At 49.0% G+C, this 14,595-nt stretch overlaps 2 protein-coding genes across 2 annotated transcripts in view; both read left to right on the top strand.

Moving 5' to 3' along the window:
• Positions 1-1,826, top strand: part of LOC126514361 (paired immunoglobulin-like type 2 receptor beta) — an 8,328-nt gene extending 6,502 nt beyond the window's left edge. The window contains exon 3 of the mRNA XM_050163232.1: positions 1,633-1,826. Coding sequence (XP_050019189.1) covers positions 1,633-1,826 — 194 coding nt within the window. The remainder of the gene's footprint in view (positions 1-1,632) is intronic.
• Positions 1,827-10,072: 8,246 nt separating this feature from the next.
• The window catches only part of LOC126514358 (paired immunoglobulin-like type 2 receptor beta), a 17,507-nt gene continuing 12,984 nt past the window's right edge, over positions 10,073-14,595 (top strand). Inside the window, exons 1-2 of the mRNA XM_050163226.1 lie at positions 10,073-10,209; positions 10,519-10,920. Coding sequence (XP_050019183.1) covers positions 10,122-10,209; positions 10,519-10,920 — 490 coding nt within the window. The 5' untranslated portion in view covers positions 10,073-10,121. The remainder of the gene's footprint in view (positions 10,210-10,518; positions 10,921-14,595) is intronic.

Raw genomic sequence — 14,595 nt, 5'->3', positions numbered from 1 at the left:
CCTCTCCCTACCCACTCCACCTCTCCTCTCCATCTCCCAGCTCCCCTTTCTCCTCCATTGCTCTAAGATCTCCCTTAAAAGCACCAAGGATTTTTAAACTAATGTCCCAATGTCATGATCTGGTTGCTCTGTCTTCTGATCCTGGCCTCTCCTTAGAAGCTGAAGTGACTGCAGGCCCATACAAACTGAGGCCCGAGGCCCAGCCTTGTTACAATGGAACTCTATACACGGCCACCCTGGAGCTGAGGGAGTCTACCTGCTCGGTTGTTGATCACAGTCTTGCTCCAGGGCTGTTTATTTATGTATTTATTTATTCATGATTTTCACAACAACAGTTCTCATGCTTGAGCCTTGGCTGTCCCAAAATTGACTGTGTTGACCAGGCTGACCTTGAGCTCACAAAAATCTGCCTGTCTCTGCCTCCCTAGTGCTCAGAATAGAGCCATGTGCCACCACATCCAGCAGTGGCTGTTGACTGGATTAAAGCCAACTCGTGGGAGGATGCCCACAGCAGAGGTCTCTGTGCAGTCTCTACGGCTGCCATGTTAACCTGATGTAAACTCAGCAGCTGCCAGGGCTCAGGGAAGGGAAAGAAGCTGCTTCTTGGCTCTAGATCAGGGGTTCTCAACCTTCCTAAGGCTATGACCCTCATGTTGTGGGGACCTCAACCATATAATTATTTTTTGCTATTTCGTAACTGTAATTTTGCCACTGTCATGATTTGCAGTATAACTTTATGATATGCAGGATATCTGATATGGACCTTTGTGGGGCCATGGACCCCCATGTTGAGAAGTACTCGTCTATAATATCCAAATAGGTAAATGTGAAAATTAACCACAGTGATGTCTGTAGAGCAAATGAATGTTCTCTGCCCTGTGCTGTGCTATACTCCTATGACTAAAATTATATACATTCTGTTATAGTTTATGTATTCTGTGTGTGTGATCATTTGAGTCTGTTAATTGAGGTGTGTGTGTGTGTGTGTGTGTGTGTGTGTATGTACACATTTGTTCAGTGCATGTGGAGGCTACAGTACAACTTCAGGTGTTATCCACCTTATTTTTTGAGACAGGGTCTCTCATTGGCTTCAAGGTTGTCATGGAGGCAAGGATGTGAGACCAGTGAACCCCAGAGACACAACTGTCTCCCCCTCCTCATTACAGGGATTACAACTCATTCAGTTCTGTTTCCTGTAGAACTCTATGTAGATAGCATGGCTTTAACTCAGAGAGATCTGCCTGCCTCTGCCCCTTGGGCTAAGATTAAAGGCTGTGCCCAGTTCACCCAGCTCATTGTATCAATACTAGGGATCAATCTCAGGTCTAAGTTTTGAGAGCAAACACACTATTGACTGAGAAAATGTCATGGTCTCTACATCTATAGCATAACAGCTGTATCTCCGAGGCTTCATTATCTGTGACAAGATGAAGATCTGAGGACACACAGCCAGGACAGGTGGAGGGTGTGCACTGAGCTTGCTCTCCTGGAGTCTCAGCCTTCAGCGTGTGTTCCCCTCTGTGAACTTCTAACAGCTGCTCCCCATCCCACCTCCCACAGAGGAGACAAGATGTGACCCTCACCCCATCCCTCCTCATCCAGGGAGCATCTGCTCACCTCATCTCTCCCCAGCAGTCAGCACCACCATGCAGAGCCCCTCCATCGTCACCTCTGCAGTCACCACGGCTGGACTGGAGGACACAGAGGGACAGAGGAATCCTTCACTTGTGAACCTGGGAGCCACGGTCGGGGTGGTGATGGCCACAGCTGTGCTCATAACCCCTGTCTATGTGATGCTGATCTTCCTCTGGTGGAAGAAAAGGTGAGTGGTCCAGCACAGGTCCTCACCCGATCTTCCCACGTGAGTTTCTTCTGCTGTGTGGCACAGAGAAAGGTAAATGTATTAGTCAGGTCTGTAGAGTCTTGGAACTTATGGAATAAATATATGGAAATATGAATATATAACTCAATATATTTCTAAATATATATGGGAAATTATTGGAATGACTTTCAGCTGCCATCCAACAATGACTAGTTGTGAATGGAAACACCAAGGAAACAGTAACTGCTCCGTCCACAAGGCTGGGTGTCTCAGCTGCTCTGCTGGGATCTTGAAGACGGAAATGAATGTGATGACATAGGTGAGGGCAAGCGGATGAGGACACATTTTCCTTTTCCCACTGCCCTTACTGCTTCCAGCAGGTGTGGCCCGGATGAAAGGTGTGCCTTCCAGCCTCATGGAGGGGATACAGGCATGCTGTCGTCCTCCCTCAAGATCCAGATCACAAGTGTGACCTCCATTTCTAGATTACAGTTCATTCCAACTACAGTCCAATTGACAGCCAAGAGCAGCCAGCACAGTAAACAAAGGGAGAAAACATAGACGAGGGGCAATGGACAGGAGAGCTGTCCTCTGATTGGCTGTGCTGTGCAAAGGACAGCTGAGCACTGGCCTCAGGTCCCTGGGGAATCTCAGACCTGTCCCTGATTGGCTGCTACAGAGCTGTTTGCTGTCCTGGGCCCCTAAAGTCTGAACACAGAGAACAGCTGAGAGGCAGACAGAGGATCAGCATGGCTGCCACACTGACACCGGCTTTTCTCCTACAGGCCAACAAACTAAAGCCAAACCCCAGCCAGGTGAGCGGCTGTCATCCCAAGGACCAGGTGAGGGGCTGCTTGAGGAAGTTTGTTATGAGAGCATGCAAGGGAGCTAGAGAGATGATCTGAATTAGAAACCCTTGCACACGCGCAGGAGGACCTGCGTCTGACTGGGAGCACCCACACTGTAAACCAGGGGAGTGACAGAAATATGTAATCCCAGTTTTGGACAAGCAAGTGATTGACAAAGTCATGGAGCTGTCTGTCCAGCTGGTCTAGTGTAATGGCTGAGTTCCAGGCCAATGAGAGACCATGTCATAAAAAATAATGTGGATTCTTCAAGGGGATAAATATGGTCGTGGCATTTTCTAAGTTTATTTTAAATGAAAGATTTGAAAATTACATATTAATGGACAAAAGAAAAGTGGGGAGCAAAGAGATAGTTCAGTGGGAGAAGGTATCTGCAGCCAAGCCTAATGACCTGCGTTTATTTGGGGAACCTAAATGAGGCAAATAGAGAACTGACTACAGAAAACTGTCCTCTCCTTCTTAGGCACAGCACTGTCTGTTAGTCCTCAGCTACCAGAAAACCAGGAGCCAGCATCGCTCACCAGGGGGGTGAGTTCCCTTCAAATTAAGGCTTGCTGGCCACACATCCTGCATCTCCAGCCCTTCCCTGACCACGGCCTGGGAATCAGAGAGCAGGGCTGCAGGCCTGTGCTGTGAAACATCCGTCCATGGACAGAAACAGAAGAGAACCCCACTTCTTCCATGTGTGCTCTCACTTCCTTTCCTTGGAACCCTGTCAATTTGTCTGTCTCTGGTCTTGAGATCCCAACTCTGCTGTTACCTATCTATCTGTGGAGTTAATAACATTTTAAATAAATATCATTGTCCCAGCAATGCCTATCCTGTCTCTCTTAACACCTATGTGAGACCTTAGAGAACAGCAGATTGTGTCCATGAGCAGCGACACTGAGAGAGGCAGGGACCATGGTCCACACTGAGAACCACTGCGTGAGAACACTGTTTCTCTCTCCATTCTCCCTGGACACTGACATCTCAGCCACAGGCCCTGGCCTCTCCAGGCTCCTCCTCAGGTGACAGACGATGGCTTGCTTGGGTCACAGATTGGGCTTCCTTTCCTCACAGGCCCATCTACATCCACTCTCTTTCTTTATTTCCTGCCATGTTGATATTCTGACCTCTGGGGTCTCCCCTAGGACAAGACTTCCTTCCCAAGTCCAGTATGTCTTAACGTTTGATAGTCAGTGGGTCAGCATGTACCAAAGAGCATGCTGGGACATAATTACAGTATCCACACTGACCAATAAAGATGAAATCCAGGCTGCTTTCACAGGGAGAAGAGGTGCATGGGCATTTGGCAGTGTGGCTGTAGTTGGCCCCCATATGCCCATAGGGAGTGGCACTATTAGGAGGCATAGCTTTGTTGGAGTAGGTGTGGTCTTGTTGGAGGAAGTGTGACATTGTGGAGGTGGGCTCTCAGCTCACCTATGTTCAGTCTATGCTCAGAGTAGATGCGGTTCACTTCCTGCTCCCTGTTGATTCAGATGGATAAGTCTCTGCTCCTTATCCAGCACCATGTCTGCCTGCACGCTACCATGCCCACCATGAAGATAATGAACTAATCCTCTAAAACTGGAAGCCACCCCAAATTAATTATTTCCTTTATAAGAGTTGCCATGCTCATGGTGTCTCTTGACAGCATTAGAAACCCTAAGACAGGCATGCATGATTAAGTTCCACCAATCACAGTCCTGCAGAGATGCAGCTCTTATTCCATCAATGACAAGCCTTGAATGTGTATCAGTCGGGGGCCTTTACTGAGTCATTGGAAAACTGTCCCATTCCCATGGGTGTAGCTGAAGCTAGGAGGGGTGATGGAGAAGTCAACAAGGCTTCTCACGACTAGAGTCTCCTGGGGCAGCTGTGAGATGTCTGCTGTGGTGTAACTGGATCCAAGCCTTTGAGGCTGAACTCAGCAGCAGCCGTGGTCACAGTGATCTTGACAGCTGGGGTGGTGTCTCCTCTGAGCATCCCTGAGGTGTTCACACAGGCAGGCTGACATGGTGACCATCTGCCCAGTCATCTAAGGAACGGTTCATTCATAATCTCCTCATCCAGGTAGCTGGGCACAGAGAAGGGGCCTCATGGATGTTACTCCAATGACCATGTGAATTGTCATGTCAGTTTCCCTTGTTCAAACCAGAGGAATAACAAAGGGCCCACAGCAAAGACTGACACAGAACCAGCATTCTCAACAACATTTAGGCCAAACTCCCTTAAGGTGAAGGGAACATGACTGTTCTAATGGGAGCAGGCATGGGGTCTAGCAGGGCTACCAGTGATTAGAATTCATGTTCCCCAGCCAGAGCCAGTCAGTAACAAAAAGTACTAGAGGAATCCAGGCATAGTGGCAAAAGCCTGTAATCCCAATAATTGACAGGTAGAGAGAGCAAGATTAGGAACTGGAAGTTATCATTAGTACCTATAGACTCTGAAGCCAGCCTGGGCTACATGAGACTCTGTCTTAAAACTGACAAACCAAAGCTAACAGAAACTCCAAACAGCAGAGAGAGGTCATGGAGGCAGGTCATCACAGTTCACTTTGGCTTGAGACAAGAACTTGAAGACCTAACCAATTTTCCATTCCATTCACTGAAATAAGTTTTGTGACTATTAAGGGTCTCATTAAGCAACACAGGAAGTTAAAGAGGATATTGAGAGTTTCTCAGTTTCTGTGACCTCAAACTCAGTGACGTGTGAGTTCCTTCCTCTGCCTTGGCTATCTGCAGAATCTGGGAGACTTCATACAAGAGGAATAGGTGACTAAATTGTTCACCCCATCACTGGGTGGGGTCACTTTACTTTAGGACACAGTAGAGGGTATCTTCTGAAGGCTCCCCCTCTACAAGGGTGCAGGGTGGTGCTTGTACTGAGGTTGGAGATGAAGATGATGATGTCATGCTAGGGGAGAAAGAAGGGTTCAGATGGGGGCGGGGCAACGGTGCTATTGTAAAGTCCTAGCTGCAGCCTGAGTGTCCTGTCTACACAACAGGTCATCATCCTCCACCCTCTCTCAAGCACCCCCTCAACTCTCTCGGGACCCAGTCTGGATAACTCCTTGTATGATATGTCTGTGTCTGTATTCTGGTACATATGTGTGCAAGCGTGTGCTCACCTATGTGGAGGCCAGCAGACAACCTCAGGTGTTACTACTCAGGACACATTACACCTTGGATTTCTTAGCTTGTTTTGGATTTTTTTTTTTTTTGAGCGACTGAGGACCTGGAACTGGATATATAGACTAGGGTAGGCTCAAACTCACTGAGATCCACTCGTGTTTGCCTCTGACTCTGTCTCTGTCTCCCCAAAGCTGGAATTAAAGACATGGACCACCATGTCTAGAACCCTTTAAATTTTAACTTTTAAAATTACACTTATTCATTCTGCGGGTGAAGGACACACTTGTGCTATAGCCTAGGCAGCAGCCAGGTTCTAACACTGCAGTCTGACACTCCCTATGGTCACATGTGCACAAAAGCCCCATGTGTGCACCCCACAGACCCAGGCTGCTCTTCCACAGAGAGTGACCCTCCTCTGTGAAAGTGTCATGGCTGCAGGGACCAGTCACTGCTGTAGGGGAAACATGGTTCTCACTGCAGGAGACTGATTACAGCATCCAGGACAGAAATCATCCCACAGCAGGGTCCCAGTGGGGATCTACTGAGTCCAGGACTTGAAACTGAACAGAGCACATGACTTGGGATTCAGGGGCCAGCAGGTGTCAGCAGTGAGGTTGAACACCTATAGAGCCCACCAAAGCCTGCTGTATAAAAATGCTGGACTAAGCCAGGCAGTGGTGGTACATACATTTAGTCCCAGCACTAGGGAGGCAGAGACAGGTGAATCTCTGTGAATTTGAAGGCAGCCTGGTGTACAGAACAAATTCCAAGACAGGCACCAAAGCTACAGAGAAACCCTGTCCCAAAAACAAACAAAAATGCTGGAGTCCAGCAGCTGATATAGGTCAGGCCTAATGAGGGCGACTCCTGCTAGAGACTCTGCAATTGGGTGACTTTTACCCACAGACCCCAGACAGGAGGGCAACACCAGATGAAGCTGGAAGTTAAGCTTGGTTCCTGCATCTGCACGGACATCTTGAGCCCTAGAATCCTGGACCAACAGGAGAAGGACTGGACCATGTATTTCTGTAAACACAACAGAAGGCTTGTAGGCTTGGTGGTCGATTGATGGGGCCCAACTGCCCATCACCCATGGTGAGCCACCCTGGTTCTGGTTTGAAGCCTCTGACTTCCCTGTTCCCTTGGTGTCACCTCAGGCTCCCAACTCCACTTCCCCGTTGTCACCTCTCTACACAGGCCCAAAGGCTCTTCAGAGCAATATCTCCAATTTTCATGACTGGCTACTGTGTCTTCTGATCCTTGCATCTCCTCAGTAGCAGAAGTGACTGCAGTCCCATGCACTGTGAGCACTGAGACCCGGCCTGGGCACTGTGTGGCTGTTATCCGTGTGTCTTTCACAAGGTCCTGCAGGAGCTGGGGACTCTGTGCTTTGCTGTTGCTCACAACCTTGCTCTGGCCGTGTTTACTCAGGATGAGACTCGGTAGGCAGGTGCTGGATGATCAGCTGTGAGAGGTGCCTTGCATGTTAGTGTGTGTGTGTGTGTGTATGTGCCCACGTGTACACACGTGCTCATGCACATGCAAGTACATGTGTTTGGAAGTGTGTGCTCATGCATGTGGAGACTAGAGAGGAACATCCGCTTTACTGCTCCAGACACCGTGTACCTGGACATTTTGTGTTGTTAGTTGATTTGTTGTTGTTGCTCTTTGTTTTCTGTGTTGCTTTATTTGCTTTTTTTTATTTTTTTATTTTGGTTTTTCGAGACAGGATTTCTCTGTAGCTTTGGAGCCTGTCCTGGAACTAGCTCTTATAGACCAGGCTGGCCTCAAACTCACAGAGATCCACCTGCCTCTGCCTCCCAAGTGCTGGGATTACAGGCGTGCGCCACCACCGCCCGGCTCTTTGTTTGTTTTTTATTTTTCTTGTTTTTGTGGGTCTGTTTTGTTTTTGTTTGGTCTCACTGTATAGTCCTGGTTGGTCTGGAACTCAATATACAGATTCACGCTAGCAGATGTCCTCTGCCTCTACCTCCCATATACTAGGAAGAAGGCGTGTGCCACCATGTCCACCTCAATTTTTTAAATTATATTCACCTATTTCTTCTGTGGGTCAGGGCACACTCATGTTGCAGCCTGAACAGCAGCAGCCAGGTTCTAACACTGCAGTCTGACACTTCCCATGGTCATATGTATGTAAAAGCCCCATCTGTGCACACCATAGCCCCAGGCTGCTCGTCCACAGAACGTGCCCCTCCCCTGTGAAAGCATCATGGCTGCAGGGTCCAGTCACTGCTTGAGGAAAACAGGGTTCTCATGACAGAAAAATGATTATAGCCTGCTGGACAGAAATCGTCCCACAGCATGGTCCGTATGGGAAACAACTGAGTCCAGGACTTGAAATTAGAACAGAATTTATGATTTGGGATTGAGGGGCCAGCAGGTGGCAGCAGTGAGGCTGAGCACAGAGACAGCTGAGATCCTGAAGGACCAACAGTGTACAAAATGCTGGAGAACAGCAGCTGGTACATGGCAATGTCATCGGGACCAGGCCTTCCTTGAGAGACTTAGCAATGGGGTGACCCCCACCCACACACCCTAGACAGTAGAGCAAGGCCAGATGAAACCTGGAGGTGAGTACATAGGATCAGGAGGCCCCTCTCACTCCTCACTGAGACTAAAGACAAGGTTCATCTGGAAGAGTGCTTACCTGCCCGGTGTGCTCAGTAGTCATCCTCGGCTACATAACAAATGCAAGGCCCAGCCTGGGCTACATGAGACCCCATCCAATAAGGAGGGACTTTCTGACAGACATGATAGGCCCAGTCCCCTTTCCTGACTGATGGACTGTTTGAGCCTAAACCATCCCAAAAATTGTGTGCTCAGTGTCTCCAGTAATGGATAGATACAGAAGTGCATCCATGTGCATCTGGGAGGGAGGTCATGAGAGCTGGTGCCTGTATCAGAGGACCATGGGGACTGTGAGGAAGGCAGAGAAAGCAGACATGACAGAGGGCAGCTGCACAGTCACCTGAGGGAGCAAGGAGAAGGCAGTCAGTGCCAGGAGATCTAAGGGAATGGGAAGTCGCCTCTGCACTTGTCTCTCTGGGAGAATGATGCCACTTCCTCTTGTCCAATCACATCTTCCTGCCCTTCAGGAAACTGATGACACCTTGTCATGAGAAAGGGTGGGATGATCTCCTACCGAACCAGCCCTGAGGACATCACAGCCTCTGTCCCCACCTCTCACACATACACCCCAGCCACAGTCCAGCTGTGTCCACTCTCAGAGATGTCCCAGGCAATATATCAAAATGACACACTGCTACTCTAAGAATTCTTTCCCATTTCATGCAAAGAAGGTTCTAGAACAGCCATAGCTAGAGGGAATCACTCAAGTGTTCTGTGGGAACAGCCTATGGGAGCCCAGCAGCAGATCCGTGGCCTTGACAGGAGTTCAGAGGCTGCACCGAGCAGGCAGCTGGAAGTCAGTGTGGAGTGGAGGAATACAAGAACTCAATGGGACTGAAGTCCAGGCTTCTGCCGTGTACCAGTCATGTGACATGTGCCAGGCCTTCTCTGACCCTTGGTTTCCTCTTCTGAGTGTGTGTTAAGGGTGGTGGGAGGCAGAAAGGCTCCTTCAGAAGCTGGAGTAGCGTGGGAGTCACTGTCGAAGCGAGGGAGAAGATCACCCAGGAAGCCCAGGGAAGGAATAGACTCGGCAGCAGCAAGCAGTCAGGGCAAGAGTGGACATTGCATTTCCTGGGGTGCTGTGAAGAGTCCCTGAAACGGAACAAGAGGGCAAAGAGCAGATGAAGGTGGGGTCACCATTCTAGGGCTGGGGACTGAATGTGTTTCCTCATCGCCTCCTTTCTCATTGTGTCTGAAGTGAGCAGAAACTGACCACTTTTTACCATGATCATTAGAGAGAAAGACACAGACAACCAGCATGAGGGGAGACATAGTGAGAAACAGACTGAGGGGAGGGCAGGAGTGGAGGAAATGGGAGCTGAGGAAACAGTGATTGCAGGCTGCATAGGGAATGGGAAAGACTGCATGAGACAGGAGGTCAGGGTGGAAGAGAGGAGAGCCCGGCATGCAGTGGTCAAGGCTGCATCTTCCAGAAAAAAAAATGGGGGCTGGGCTGAAGGGCACAAGGGGGATCTTCTGCAACATGGGAAAGAAGAAGCCAGAATGATAAAGGAAGTTGCTGGCCACAAGGAGGTGGAGATGGGGAAGTCCTGCCCCCCACTCAGTCCTCCACATGAGAAGACCCAGGGAAAGTGGGTCACTTTACCCTGATTCTCTCCTGACTCCTGAGCACCCAGGGTTCCTCCACGGGGCCTCCTCCACTGTCTGATGGCTCTGCTGGTCTCACTTCCTGTCGGGATTCCGGACATGGCCTGGCTCCTGCTTCTGCTGCTGCCAGCAGCCAGCCTGCAAGCTGGTGAGTGGTGGGAACCTCACTAGTGGGGACCTAACCACAGGAGGAGTGAGTGCTGCTGGGAAGAGTGGGCTGCCGTGTGGACAGATGACTGCAAGAGGAACCAGCCTGTCCTCTGAGCCACAAGAGAGAGCTCATGTTCAGAGTGGGTCCCCTCAACTCCTCCTGTCCATCCTGTCCCCTACTGGACAGTGGGACATGGGAAAAGTCCTTCCCTCAGTCCTACTCCTGCCTGTGGTGAAGACTCAGGAAGCTCTGGGTTGTCCTTTCCACCCCCTGCAGTGGTTTCAGATTCTTCCCCAACCTTCTCAGGTAACTCAGCAGGATCCAACAGAGAAATTCCTTTTGGTGTAAACCAACCAGCACACCTCTCTGGTGTCCAGGGCGGCTCCATTGAGATCCCCTTCTCCTTCTACTTCCCCTGGGAGTTGGCACCGTATTCACAGATGACGATTCTCTGGAGATGGAAGGCCCTCCATGGGGAATTGATCTACGACTCCTCTTCGGGTTTCATCCATGAGCATTTCAAGAACCGACTCATCCTGAACTGGACACAGCCTCAGACATCCGGAGTCCTCAGAATCCTGCACTTGAAGGAGAAGGACCAGACAGTGTACTTCTGCAAAGTCCGTCTGAACACGAAACATGGCATAAAGCAGTGGCAGCCAATTGGTGGGACCCGACTCAACATCACCCCTATGAAGCACATCCCAGGTCAGCCCTGTGTTCCTGGCTTTTTCATACCATAGATGTCACTGGAGATCTTACAAGTCTGATCCTTCCCAGATTCCTCTGGTGTGTTCTATCCACTCTCCAGAGCTCTACCTTTCTTTTTCCCATAATCACCTGAAAGCCTTAGCATCTCTCTCAAAGCTGCGCCCTCATTGTGCCCTCCACAGAAGGTACCTTCTGGCCCCCATGTATACCCCTCCTCCTCTGGGTCCCTGCCCCAGTTTCATATTCCAATCCCTCAGTTCCCTCTTCTCCCTCACGTTCTCACCATGATCAGGTCTTCCGGCCGCTTCACCTCATCTGCGGCAGCTGTGACTTCAGCTTCCACACTGAGTGCACTCAGGCCCAGCCTAGTCACTGTTTGGGCATTGCCCCTGCCACCTGTCACCACTGCTGGGCCCTCTCATGGTCATTATACAGAGAGAGAGACACAGAGACCAGCAGAATTCAACCTTTCCCCCAGGTCATGCTGGTGACCAACAGACCCCACAAGGACCCTTTACCTCCAAGCGTCTCTCAACTATAGACACATGGTCTCTGCTGGAGCTCACTCTCTTGTTTGCCTCCCTTCTATCTTGATGTTGTGAAGCATGTACATATAGTGTAAGTGTACATGTGGTGTCTGTGTGTGTGTGTGTATGAGTGTGTGTGTCTGTGTACATTTACCACATTTTTGTGCTTGGGAAGGCAAGAGTGAGGCACTGGGAATCCTCCTCTAGTAAGCCCGACTTTATTCCCTTGAGGCAGGGTCTCTCACTGAACCTGGAGCTCACTGTTCTGGGCTAGGCTGAAGGGCTACGAAGCTGCATTGATCCTCTTGTCCCCATCTCCAATGGTGTTGCAGTTACAGGTGATCACATAGCCTGTTGTACAAAGAAAGAGTGTGTTATCTCGGGAAGGAACGCCTAAGGTAGGAACCTGGAAGCAGGAACTGAAACAGAAGCCATAGAGGAGGGCTGCTTACTGGCTTGCTCAGCCTGCTTTGATTATAGCATCCAGGACCACCATCCCAGACATGGAGCCACCCACAGTGAGCTGTGCCCGCCCACATCAATCAGAGCAAGAAAATGTCCTGCAGATGTGCCTATGTGACTATGGGCAATCTGATGGAGGCATTTTCTCAGCTGAGGTCCCCTTCCCAGATAACTACAGCTTTGTCAAATTGACACAATAACTAACCAGAGCACAGGGCAAGTGCTTTCTGGACTGAGCCATCTCCGCAGTTGCTGACCTGCCTTTTCTCCTCTCGGGACTGCACTTCCTTAGTGACCCTAACCTTATCCATGACAGTGACCAATAGACTCTTTTCCTCTCAGCCTTTACTCAGCCCAACACTTCCAACAACTTTGTTTTTTGTTTTGTTCTTTTGGGACATTCTGGGGAAAAACAAGGTATATAAGTATAGATATATACATGTTTGCCTACACTCCCTGTTAAGATTAGGGCAACAAAGGAAATTCTTTATATAAAAAAATTCTGAGCCAAATGGTGGTGGCGCACGCCTTTAATCCCAGCACTCGGGAGGCAGAGGCAGGCGAATCTCTGTGAGTTCAAGGCGAGACTGGTCTAGAAGAGCTAGTTCCAGGACAGGAACAAAAAGCTACAGAGAAACCCTGTCTCAAAAAATCCAAAAAACAAAAAAATTCTGGCACTGAATAGTAATGATGACTGCTCTAGAAAATGAGTGTGCTGTAAGCCACTGGAACGCATATTGCTGAGTTCAAATGATATGTCGTACATTACATTTATACCCGAGGCAGGGTCTCACTATGTAGCCCTAGCTGGCCCAGAACTTGCTATGTAGACTACACAGACCTTGAATTCACAGAGATCTGCCTGTGTCTGCCTCTCGAATGCTGGGATTAGAGGTGTGTTCCACCAGTGAGATAAGAACTGATTTTTTAAGTGGGGTGGTGCAAACCTGTGATCCCTGTGATCCCAGTGGAAGGTGGAGGAGAAGAGATCAGGTTTAAGGTCATTCCCTACACAGCAAGTTCAAGGCCAGTCAGGGCTACATGGACTCCATCTTTAAATAAATGTTAAGAGTGGCTAAGAGCATTGGCTTTGTGATTGTGAGGACCAAAGTTCAAATCTCATCACCCCAGAGGAAGCTGGGTGTCCCTGCATATGCTGTGACACCAAGGAGGTGGAGGCAGGAGAATCGCAGAGTTTGTCGGCTTTCAGTCTAGCTGATACTTGAGCCCCCATTTCACAAAAAGAAGCTGCCCCTGAGGAAGAGATGGGGAATGTTGTAAGAGGACACAGAAGCCTCTGCTGTCCCCACATGCATGTTCAGGTTCACATCTCTATCCTCTGTGCGTGTGTGTGTGCTCATGTGCTTGTTGTATAGATGCATGTATGTACACTCAGCAGACACATACTACACACACACACACATAAAACAAACAGCAAAAATATTTTAGTAGTATCTGATTAAATATTTCATACAATTTACAAAGTATTTTTATCATATCTACATCAAAAAAAGCAGCAACTTCTGCAATAGGTTCTTATCATCTAGCTGTGGTAGGAAAACAAGAGCAATCACAATAGTCTGTGAGGGATTGGGGGCTCTAAACCTCGCTCACCGATAACGCATAGGGAGGCAAGACGTACCTGGCACAGAGAATTTGTTCAATAGCTCATGTCTAAGGAGCAGCCTTGTCCACCCTGGCAGGCTACTTCTGTTCTAACAAGGACTGTTAGTAGAAAATGACTGTTTAGATCTGTGTGACTTAGAGATTGCTCTCTTTAGGGGATGACATGAGTGTCTGAGGACATTCCTACCAGGAAGTAGAGTTGTCATTGCTCACCCGATCTCAGCCTCAGAATCTGTTCCCTTCCTTCTGTGGGAGCTTCTAAGAGCTGTTCCCCATCCCACATCCCCCAAAAGAGACAAGATACCAGAAAATGCAGTTCTATGATCTGTCTGGAGTTAGACTCACTGCTCTAAGCAAAGAAAACAGCCAGGCCTTTAAATTATGCTTCTGGGCTGTGCTGTTATCAGTTGTTCTGATCCTGGTGTTGTGGGTCTTTCTCTGGGATACAGTTAATTATTTCTCCTGCTGCCCTTGAGAGTCCTGAACTAAAGTCATCAGTGAACCCAGGTGAAGGTGAGCATAGGAGGTAAGAATCTTTTATGTGGGGTAAAACCAGAGCAGCAGCTTGGGCAGGTGATGCTCTATGCCTGGACCCTAAGCCCTGACCAAATGCCTGCTGATAAAGATAATTGCAGGAAGGCAGATCTCTGCGCTTACCTAGGAGAGAGGAACAGGCCTGGCAGTGGGAAACTGTTCTGAACTAGGGAATTAACTCCCAAATATGTAACAGAAGGGAAGCCATCTACAGCAAAGGACAGCCACTTTATTCACAAAGCAAGAACGTTAAAAGTCTTGCCTTTGGATTTAGCCCTTAGCGGACCCCTTGGTTCTGATAAGTCTCTCCTGAGAAGATGACTGGGCAATTACTCTATGATGTCACAGCTTCCAGCGCTCAGCTTGACCAGATTGGAGGAGAAACAAGGAGGTCCAGTGACAACCCCCAACTCCATATTTGTGATTTGACACATCCTGACCTGAGGTTTAGGCCTAAATAGAAGACAAGACATAAGCACAGCTAAGCAGTCCCAGTTCTGGTGAGGCTCCGCCCAGAGTGAGC

This window comes from Alexandromys fortis, unplaced genomic scaffold (genome assembly GCF_014885135.2).
Source record: "Alexandromys fortis isolate MF-2015 unplaced genomic scaffold, M_Fortis_MF-2015_v1.1 scaffold_144, whole genome shotgun sequence".
Classification (NCBI taxonomy): Eukaryota; Metazoa; Chordata; class Mammalia; order Rodentia; family Cricetidae; genus Alexandromys; species Alexandromys fortis.
This window is presented reverse-complemented; position numbering and strand designations above follow the sequence as displayed.